This window comes from Penicillium concentricum (assembly GCF_028827145.1).
Source record: "Penicillium concentricum strain IBT 3081 chromosome Unknown utg000001l_segment0_segment0, whole genome shotgun sequence".
Taxonomy (NCBI): domain Eukaryota; kingdom Fungi; phylum Ascomycota; class Eurotiomycetes; order Eurotiales; family Aspergillaceae; genus Penicillium; species Penicillium concentricum.
Genome location: NW_026622754.1, coordinates 4,983,703 through 4,994,305, shown reverse-complemented (window position 1 = coordinate 4,994,305; position 10,603 = coordinate 4,983,703). Strand labels below are relative to the sequence as shown.

At 50.4% G+C, this 10,603-nt stretch overlaps 4 protein-coding genes across 4 annotated transcripts; 2 read left to right on the top strand and 2 right to left on the bottom strand.

The window, feature by feature from the left end:
- Positions 1–165: 165 nt before the first annotated feature.
- On the top strand, positions 166–2,319 carry N7517_001900 (OSTA/TMEM184 family protein; the record flags this gene model as incomplete). The annotated part of the gene is made up of 7 exons (XM_056719630.1): positions 166–266; positions 351–368; positions 421–474; positions 534–621; positions 680–1,699; positions 1,756–2,111; positions 2,190–2,319. The coding sequence occupies 7 exons, from the start codon at positions 166–168 to the stop codon at positions 2,317–2,319; spliced, it is 1,767 nt and encodes a 588-aa protein (XP_056583765.1).
- Positions 2,320–2,894: 575 nt separating this feature from the next.
- On the top strand, positions 2,895–4,358 carry N7517_001899 (uncharacterized protein; the record flags this gene model as incomplete). The annotated part of the gene is made up of 2 exons (XM_056719629.1): positions 2,895–3,000; positions 3,058–4,358. The coding sequence occupies 2 exons, from the start codon at positions 2,895–2,897 to the stop codon at positions 4,356–4,358; spliced, it is 1,407 nt and encodes a 468-aa protein (XP_056583764.1).
- A 593-nt stretch (positions 4,359–4,951) lies between these two features.
- N7517_001898 (uncharacterized protein) lies at positions 4,952–9,118 on the bottom strand (the record flags this gene model as incomplete). The annotated part of the gene is made up of 2 exons (XM_056719628.1): positions 4,952–8,626; positions 8,690–9,118. The coding sequence occupies 2 exons, from the start codon at positions 9,116–9,118 to the stop codon at positions 4,952–4,954; spliced, it is 4,104 nt and encodes a 1,367-aa protein (XP_056583763.1).
- Positions 9,119–9,469: 351 nt separating this feature from the next.
- Positions 9,470–10,435, bottom strand: N7517_001897 (putative pyrimidine 5'-nucleotidase; the record flags this gene model as incomplete). The annotated part of the gene is made up of 5 exons (XM_056719627.1): positions 9,470–9,651; positions 9,715–10,140; positions 10,201–10,236; positions 10,295–10,307; positions 10,367–10,435. 5 exons carry the CDS (start codon positions 10,433–10,435, stop codon positions 9,470–9,472), a joined length of 726 nt encoding a protein of 241 aa, XP_056583762.1.
- Positions 10,436–10,603: the final 168 nt, after the last annotated feature.

Below are 10,603 nucleotides of genomic sequence, written 5' to 3'. Positions count from 1 at the left end.
CACGCCTCCTCATTCCAAACCAACATTTCCCCAGCTTGATTCTTCCCCCATTTCGGTCTTGACCAACATGTTTTGCCCCTCTATCGACTCTGCGGAATGAGCTGAATTCCTTCCGCAGGCAAAAAGCGGTCCCCACACCGTACTTGTCCCTAAATTTCAGCAATCATGACGACCGCAGCTGGCGGAGGAACAGGCTCCAGCCTAGCACGCGCAATTATCATTGTTACAGGTGTCTCGGCTTTGGTTTCCTCCCTCTTGTCTTTTGTGTGAGTCTAATCTATCATGTGTATCCTAATTCATGGGTGCGATCGTTGTAGACCGCCGAACTAACATGTTATCTCGAACTGCAGGTCCATATGGTTTCAAACGTACGAGCTTATACCGCCTCAGTTCTCGAAACACAACTCACCATGTATATAGCAAAAACTACCGGAAACCCTTGCTCCAACGCTACGTGGTGCGCATATTGTTGATGTGAGTATTGGCTCCAGTGTCAGGGGGAGGGGACAAAGAGCAGTGCTGATTGAGCTTAGGGTCCCGATTTACGCAGTATCATCATGGACAAGTATCGTGTCGCTAATGGCGGCTCAATTTCTGGATCCTGTTCGCGACATCTACGAGGTATGTGGGTCCCTGGCCGACTGTGGGACATGCCCGTATTGACGGATGGCATTGGCAGGCATTCACCATCTATACCTTCTTCCAGCTCCTCATCAACTTCCTCGGCGGCGAGCGGGCCGTGATTATCATGGCCCACGGCCGCCCTCCTATTTCCCATGCCTGGCCTCTCAATCACTTCCTCCCAAAGATTGACGTATCCGATCCCCACACATTCCTCGCTGTCAAACGTGGTATCCTGCAGTATGCTTGGTTGAAGCCCATTCTGGCTCTCGCCACTATCATAATGAAGGCAACCGACACATACCAAGAGGGCTATATTGGGCTGAGCTCCGGATACCTCTGGACAGGTATCATATATAATGTCAGCGTCACAATCAGTCTCTACTCCCTTGCCATGTTCTGGGTGTGTCTACATGACGATCTCATGCCGTTCCGCCCAATTCCCAAATTCCTCTGCATCAAACTCATTATTTTTGCCTCATATTGGCAAGGATTCTTCTTATCGATCCTGCAGTGGCTGGGAGCGCTTGGTAATGTTGCTGGGTACACCCCAGACAACCTCGCGGCGGCCATTCAGGACAGTCTTATCTGTTTTGAGATGCCATTCTTCGCTATGGCTCACTGGTATGCATTCTCGTGGCACGACTATGCGGACCCGACCATTTCAGCTGCACGTATGCCCGTAAAATACGCGCTGCGCGACGCGTTTGGCGTGCGGGATTTGGTTGAAGACACCAAGCTCACTATTCGCGGTAAGAATTACGGATACCGGCTCTTTGACTCCGGTGATAACATCATCCCGCATGAGGAGTCGGAGTCGCGGGTCAAGCGAGTCATGGACGGCATGAGGTATGAGCGCGGAGGTAAGGCAAAATATTGGATCCCCAGACCGGGTGAAGCCAACAGCCGCACGCCTCTATTGAGCGGCGACTCCAGTGAGCGCCCCAGAAGTGAACGGCCCAGTCAAACATCGAGAGAGAGGTTCCGATCTTATAGCGAAATCGATGAAACCGCAACGGACGACGAGGATGAGCGACTATTCCTCAATGCACGCGCACTGGAATTTGGAGATTGGAATGTAGGTTGATTCTAGTGCAAGGTGTTCGTTAGGATTGCGATGCTGACCATGCATAGTACCCGGTGATTACCGCCAACGAGGTGCCAAGGGACCAACGGCTGCCACCCTCGCGAAGAAATCAAGATTCAAACCGAGGGGCAGATGTCAAAAAGGCCCGTAGGCACAGGAAAAGTCGCGCGTCAGATGGCGAGAGCAGGCAAAGTCCCAAGCCGAACTCCAATAAGTCTGGCCCGAGCTCGGCGACTCCCGGTCCCTTGCAGCGAAACGTCAGCTCCGCTAATTCCAGCGGTACGCAGCGCAGCCAGCTGGTTGACCTTGTCGTGGAGAATACAGAGGCCGAGGAAGAAGATCGAGCTCAAATACAGAGAGAGTACGGCTCTGCCTGGGCGGAGCCTGAACCTCGACGATTCGCGTAAGTTCCCAAATCATTGGCTGGTAACAGCCCTAGATATATCAAAGCAGAGTTATTAACCCCGGCTCCAATTTCCAGAAGACCCTCTGGAGAGCCAATCGAAGAGGCGGCTGAAGCCAATTCGACACGGCCAGAGTCTAACAATGACGAAGATCGGCCCAAATGGACCTACGACGGCTTAGAGCAGGACAATGTATGGGGCAAATAGCACGTTCTGTAGCGTATTTTGCCTTTTGATCAATCCTTGACCATGATAATCTACCTGATTTATTCATTTACTCATTAACTCTGATATATTTATATATGTGTTCTGTATATATTCTTTAAAGGGAAACAGAAGAATGTAAAATATTATGAAACTCCAAGGAATTCTAAATAGTATACTCCTAATCTCTGTAAGCGCCCAACTTTCTCATCACAAGAAAAAAAAAGTACTTGACAGGCTTGACAGGGAATAGCTTGAAAGAATAAGCACAGATGTGACCACTCCACTGGGCGCCAACGAATAGCAATGCTTCAATCAGCTCCGGAACTGATGATCAATGCTGCTAAATGCGCTGGCGTCAGGATGTATTTCTTTACTAGGCCTAGCCCCTGTTCATTAGTGCCCATAACGGTGTGTGCCCAGACTAATTGGGCAAATCGCTTTGGCCCTGGCTTATATGATGTTCCCATCCCGTCTGAGGGGCTGATTTGCCTGTGCAACGGGTTTGTCCCTTTCTTTTCTCTCTTTTCATTCCCTTCAAGGTGATGGATTGATTTCTCGACGCGCTGGTCGCCATCATGCTGGCTTTGGAGAAGGCGGGGTCGTTATTCACTGGCTGGATACGATCATGCCTGACATGTCTACCAGGCGAGGATGGCTATCAACCTAGACAAGCCGGGAACGGTATGCGCCTCTGACTACGTCAAAACTCCAGAGACGATCGACTAATATATATTTCAGGCATTGAACGGGAGATGAAAGTATGCCACACTCAACCACACCTTATCCCACCCATGAAGCTGGTGGTATACGATGACCTCCCCAGTCCAAGTATCCATCAACATCGGAACTCACTGTCATCATGGTTCAATGACAGTCGCAACTTGGCTTCGCGAGCCTCTAACCGGGCAAGCATGACGTTGAAACGATCATCAACCACCCCATTGAAGATTGGCGCACCTTCAGACTTTCGCAGGGTGCAATCCTTCCACGATCACCCAGCTCAGTCATTCCATGCTCCTCCGCCACCAACCTATCAACGATTGGACCTCCGCATTCATCGATCAGGCAATCGATTGTCAGATCTACCTTCATTCGAAGCCTTCCAGCTAAAAGAGAGCACCCAGCCCAAGACGCTACCGGTGCCCCCTCGTGCCCTGACGACTTCAACCGGCGTTCGAGACCGATATTGCCAAAAGGCATTTGTAGTCTCTCGCAAGCCAGTCGGGTCCGAGAAACGCCGATCACTTGGAAACCTGGAGCTGCCGCTCGTAAAAGAGCCCATTCGCACCACTAGTACTCTGGTCCCGCATTTCTCGACGGTCACACCCATCGAGACGCCCCTTCCGGAACCTCAGGCAGCATCTCCAGTTCATGGCAGGTCAAAGTCGGAAGGGAACCAGCTTACGTTGAACACCCCGTGGCCAAACGACGCAAACACAACCCAACCCTGGGAAAGACCACCTCGGACTCCACCTACATCCAAGAGCCTGTATACAGAGTCGCCGGATACATCCCCATCCAAGTACTCGGCAATGTCCAAGGACAGTCCTTCGTCAGCCAGCTCGCGCACAATGCCATCACAACTCTCATCATTACGCCGTCCCTCCATTCCACTCCCCGACAATCGAGACACAATTGATTCAGTCCGCTACTCTATTTCCAACCGCGTAAATCAATGGATGTTCCCTCCACCCACCAAGCCCTCTACGCCCCCGAAGCAAGCATATTTTCCCGGAGACAACGGGTTTAATTGGGAGCGAACCCGCACGATGAGCGGCACCACACTCGCATCGACTACCACGACCATCACTGGCGGTGCAAGAGCACGGAACAATAGCTCCATCTCTAGTGTCTTTTCTAGTGCCATCACTCCGCGCACCTCATTCCAGATCCCCTCGTCTGCTGCAGAAAAGGATGTTGACTCTGCTGTCTGCTACCCGACCATCTTTGAGGGCCAGCAGCAGCATCATAGGTTCTCTTCGTATCATGACAATGGACATATGCGGTACCACGAGTCCGGGATTGGGTTGGCGTTTTGACTTGTCTGAACAGCACACTTTGGGCCATTCTAGGATTTTGATAATGAGTGATCTCGTCTCTTTCTTTCCCTCTTTCGGTTAGGAATTTGTTTTTTCTTTGAACTTGGTTGGATGTTTGCTGGGTATTTGCTTTTGGACGTTTATATTATTTCCATTGCGCGTTGGAATACCCCATTTTGATTCCAGTTGGTTAGTCTTTGCTTTTGAAGGGGATTAACCAAGGCACATATCTACATAGGAAGTAATAATGAATACACTCTCGATGTGACTACATGGGATCTTTAATAGGTACAAGAATACTATTCTAATAGGCATTTGAGTAGGGAGAAGAAAATTCATGCAAGAGAAACGCAGAGATCAAGGTCCAGGTTGATTGATACACATAGTATCTGGCCATGATATCCGATCCACCTGAAATATACATAAGTTGATTGTACACAAAGTCTGACGCAAACTATCTCTGTAGGGTATCTCAAAAAGGACAATGTAGCAGCCAGAAAGAAAAATAGAGTACAAGTTAAAAAAGAATGATGAATGTCATGTACAACCACAAAATATCGATGTCCTGGCTTTCATAAAACGGAATCAAAACTTCAGTCCGTGGTTACTATCTCTACACCGTCCGGAGCAGGTGTACTTATGGAGCCGGTTTTGCGGTGTTTTTGCATGCCCAGAATCTGCCAGGCCCGACCCATCATGCCATGACCTAAGCCCTGGGGAAATTCGACAGAAGCCTTGTGGGCATGTCTGGAGACGCGATCACGCATTGCGCGTTCCTGCTTGGCGGCGGCCAGGCGGTCCTGTTCACGTTCGTGATTGACAATTTCATCGCGCCATTCCGCCCAGTGTTCAAAATTTTCGCGCTGCTGGAGTACCTGGTAACGGAGGCGGGTCTTGGACGGGCGCCAGGCAGTGCGGCCGACGTTGTCATTGTCGTCACTAGCTGGACCAGCCATCGTGGACTTGAGATCAGTGATACGGGACTCCTTGGTCAGTTTGAGGAGATGAGTCATGACGTCCCGACTTTCGAGAGCAGTGCGTTGGATCTTCTCTTGTTCGGGGGTTGGTTTGGCACGCGTGAGTGGGGCATCAAGCCAGGCGTGCATTTCAGTAGATCGCTGGACAGAGTATGGGTCGAGGATGTTCGAACGGCGGTTTTCCTCGCGCAGGAAACGCACGGCTGCTTGGAGGCTTTCCACCTCAGCGCGGAGAGACTCGTTCTCGTCCATTGCAGCCAAAGAGGCCTCACTGGCAATGACAGCGCCGTTGCCCGTGGCTGTTAGACCTGCTGTTCCAGACATGCGCTTCATTCGCTCAAGACGAGCCATGAACTCGTCTCGCTCTGCTTCGGCTGCCTGAAGCTCCTTCTTTTGTTGCTCGACAATTTTTTCGAGTTCACTCCCTGCTGTCTGAATTTCCTCGATCTTGGCTTCGAGATTTTTGACCATGGCAGCCTTCTTGCTTGCCTCTCGCATCCTCGATTCAAGGTGCTCAATTTTTAGGCCCTGCTCTTCGAGGGTATTGTCCTTGACTCCGAGTGCGGCTGACGCCTCGTGAATCTCATTCCTTAATTGGCGGATCTCCTCGTCTGCATCAGGGGATGTCATTTTGTTGGACTTCAATTCCGCAGCACGGGCAACCCAGGGATATGGAGCTCTCTCAAACTCTGTTGTGTGAGACAGATCTGACGAGATGGAATCCAGCTCCTCAAACTGGTCGCCTATTTCCCGCAATCTGGTAAAGAGCAATGAAACAGGATCGTTACTTTCATCCCGGGGTTCGGAAGATGAAGCAGAAGACATGACAGCCTGGGACATGCAGTCCAGGATCTCCTCCGGGCTGAACGGTTCCGTGCGACCTTCATCACTCGTGAGGACAACCAGGTTCTCGCCGAGTTTTCGAGCAAGCTCTGAAAGTTGCCTGGTCTCATTTTCGATCTTCTTGAAGGGTTCGTCGGCCTCCTTTGGAAGTGCAAGTGACCTTGAACGCAGATCATCTAGAGACCGGCTGATCTTACCCATTGCGACCTTGTACCCGCGGGCCTGGGGGGTAAAAGCGTCCAGTTTATCCAGAGCAAGCACATTTTCCTCATCGCCTTCTGCCGCCGCAACCATTTTGGAGCTGATAATGAGCTTAACGCGTGAGATTGCACCGGCTGAATGCTCAATGTATGATTGAGATAGATGGGCCCGCATACACAGCTCATCGGCAAACATCTCCAAGCTGGAAGGAAGAAGGGTCTCAGCAAGGTGTGCGAGGAGAGCGATAGACCGCTGCAATTCCACTGCAAGCTTTGCAAGATTCACTTCGTCTTTCTTCATAGGCTCGATCCAGAAGTTCAACATGCGTTCAACTGGCTCCATTTCGAACAGTGCAACCTTGATGCTGCCAAATTGCTCAGGCGAGCAAGCTGTGATATAGTTCACGAACCGATCACACACATTCGAGATCCACATAAGATATTCCAGAACCACATGGGCTTGAAAAAGTTCTTCGTTGGAGACTACTGAGTGCTCAGATCCCTTTTCTTGTAGAGTGCTGCTCATGACATTGGCTTTGAATCCGACACGCTTGAATCGAAGCAAAGCCTGAATCGAATTCCGTTCACCTTCAAAGTATTCCGGGAGATAGAGCTTGATCATTGAAAGGTGCTGTGCATTTTCCTCAGACTCCATACGGTTCAGTTCAACATCAATAGATTTGGTCAGGGCCTTCGATTGATTGGCCTGTAGTTTCATATTCAAATCCTGCATCTGGCGGTGGCGCATTGCATTTTCGGTGGTCTCTGCCTCTGAAACTTGCTTGGTTGTGCGCATATCATCCAAGTCACACTGCAGGTTCGTCACCAAATCCCTGAAACGGGTTAATGTGTATTCAAGGTCTTCGATAACTTCGTCCTGTTGTGTGATTTTTCGGCATTGGTCGTTGAATACACCCTCTCGGTACTCAAGTTCTTCTTGAAGTTGCTTCTCAGTTTCGATATGGGTGTACTCCATCTCATCACTAATCTCCTTGAGAGATTCCAAATCTTCAATAGCAGCTTTCAGCTCATTGATCTCATCCTGGTAGCGCATGTTTTTGTCTGCTAACTCTTCAATCATTTCTTCGGCCCCTAGTGCTGTCTCCAGCTGCTGCTTAAGATCGTCGACATTGGTCTCAGCGACTAAAATCCTCTCCTTTGCAGCCTCGTAATCAGATTTGACAGCAGCGTACTCCTCAAGGTCCTCCTCCAACTCTTTGATCTGGGCCTTGAGGTCTGACTCCTGCTGCTGTGTCATATCTCTCAAACGAATGAGCGCCTCGCGGAGACGTTCATTGGTTTTCTCCATCTGAAGCCACCCATGAGTGGTTCTGTCTTCGGGAGTCGTTTCCTGGCTGTATTCTTCATTCTCCTCTCGGAGAACCTCCACCTCCAAACTCAGCTCGTCCAACCTTAATCGTAGCGCTGAACACTCGTGCTTGAATGCTTCCGCTGTCTCTTCTGCCATTTCGCGGTCAAGAGTAGCCATTTCCATGAGCGATTCGTGCTCTGCCTGCATGCGCTCCACGCTGTCAGAACGAGTCTCAAGTTCTTTTAGCCTTTTGCGCAGCTCGGTGACTTCCATTTGCTGCGGCTGATACTTAGCTTGCAGTTTTTGGATGATCGTTTCAAATTTATCACGCTCAGCCTGGAGTTGCTCGAGGGTCTTCAACTTCTCCTTGTCGTCGGCTCGCTTCTTTTCCATGACTCTGAGCTTGGCATTGAGTTCTTCAAGCTCGCGATTGACTGCAGCGCTCTGCCCCTGGCGTTGAGATGCAGAGGGCGGGGCCCCAGGACGCGAGGCTGCTGGGCGGGTAGCTGTCATCGACTGTCGAGGGGTCTTCGGCGCAGTGGCGCCGTCTTGCGCACCCTCCCCTTCAGTGTCAGGCGATTCAGCGTCGGTTGGATCTCCGGACCGCCCGCTTATGCCTGTGTCTCCTCCATCGGATGTCTTTGGGCTGTCAACCTGCCGTAGTGAAGGGCGCTTTGTCAATCCTGCTGTTGATGAAGCAACGGTACTTTGGGAGCCTGGCCTTGGAGCTCGTGCTGTTGGTCCAGACACCGAGGGCCTCGAGCCTCTAGATGCCGCAGTTTGTGTTGGAGAAGGACCCAGGGAGCTTCTGGTGCTGGGAGCTAGTCGGGGTCGTTTAGACGCCACTGTAGAAGTGCGGGAAGTACTCCCGATGGACGGGCGAGGAGCTTGACCCGCAGCCGTTGCGAGCTGTTTCGTTGGGGACTTTGTCGGTGACTAAATGAGGCGGAATTTGGGTCAGCATAATATGAGAAAATGCCATTGTAGGACATTGCATACCCGGAGAGAAGATCGAGCGGCCACACTTTTCGGCGCTGGAGTAGGAGTGGAGGCTGCATTGGTACTCTGTCGCCTCGCTGCTGTAGGAGGTAGGCCAGTTTGCTTCCGCATGCCAGCGGAGATTCCGGGTTTAGGTTGCGCTTTGCTACCTGCGGCGCTGGTAGCCGGCTTGGTGGTTTGTTTACTCTCCGGCTCGGGCTGGACAATCTTGCCAACCACTGTTGGGCGAACAAACATGCCGTACCCTGGATCGCAATCAAAATACCGTTCTCCTTGGACTGCACCATCGTTTTTGCCGGTAGCCTCATCTAGCTCGAGGCCTATCCACTGTCCGTCCGCAAAGTGGGTGGTGCCAACGAAGCGCACTGTTGCTTGCCGTCCATCGGGCAGTTCAATGACCGTGCCTACGGATAAGGCTTGGCCAGACATTTTGGATAGATTCAAGAGCTACAATGAGCTCTTGGGCGATGACCGAGAAGTTCTGGTTGTTGACAGAACGGAGACACGGCAACTCCTGAGTCCAACGGAGCGCGTCAAGTGATTGTTCACTGCCTGAGGCAGAAACTTCCAATTTACGATGTAGATCACTACACGCATTGATGGGAGATACGGCTAATGATTTCTATGTCATTAGAGCAGGCTTGAACCCTGATTTCATCTCACATAATCCAAGGTCTCGTGTGCTTTGCTATATAAGAAGGCCCGTAATCATAAACGTTCATAGTCGTAAACCAAAAGTCTAGGGGGAATAAACAAAGAGTATCATGGCCATGTCCTTATCTAAGCTCCACCGCTTTCGCGTTGCTGTTTAAAGGCGTGCGGTAAAAGCACTTGGAGCTCCTCAAGGCTAGAGATCGTGTACTTCGAAGCCGGCTTGCGTGGTATAGGGATACCCGGTTCAACAAGGTGAGCGGTAGTCCATCCCCGAGCATGCGCATGTACACAATTCAAGTGGGAATCATCTGGTTCAACACCGTTAGAATAAAAGAGTCCAAAATGGTTGTACTCGTACAGTGGAAACGTACCAACAAAATAACACTGATCCGTGCTGGGAGCACCAGCTTCCTTCTCCGCTTTGGCGTACATTTCCTGACTAGGTTTGCAGACCAAGGGCAAACTTCCATAGTCACAATAAGTAACACCTTCAAACAGATCCTCGATACCAAGCAACTTCACCACACGCTTTGCGTGGTTAATGTAGGCGTTCGTGAGCAGCCATGGCTTCACTTTTGTTGTGTCCAGGTTCTCCAACAGTTTGCGCAGCTTGGGATCAGGCTTGAGGATATTGTCAAGAGGTAGAGCATCATCAACCTCGCGATTGAACTCAAGTGGGTCGATCTTGTGGTGGCGGGTAAGGCCTTCAATGGCTAGTCCATACTCCTTGTAGTACTTCTGGTGCAGCATATGGGCATCTTCCGAGTTAAGGTCGAGATGTTTGACAAAAAATTTATCTAACAAAAGTGTATTTGTGTTAGCTGTATGTTCCAGCATATTGTGTCGGCTTCACTTACTGATCAATGCCTGCATCTCATCGTGGATGTTGCAAGCTGCGTCGAGGTACCTGTCAGTAGTAGCTCATAAAGAGGGGAAATCGAGAGCACCAACATTTGGAATAGAGCTATAGGAGCATATAGCAATTAGTAACCAAGATACCAACTTTAGGATCTCTCGACTTACACAGTTATCAATGTCAAAGAAAAAGATTGGCCGTGAGTCACTGACTCCGTTGGTGCCGTTGGTTGCCATCGATCTTGAATTATGGAATCGCAGGGGTAGATAAATAGGTAAAAGTCTAGACAAGGTCGTCACAGGTCTAATAAGTCGACAGGAGGATAACGCAAATGATCGATGCATAGATCAAAGAAAGGATACAGTAAGCCCAGCTTCCTCTTCTCTCTCCTTCACTTTCCCGAT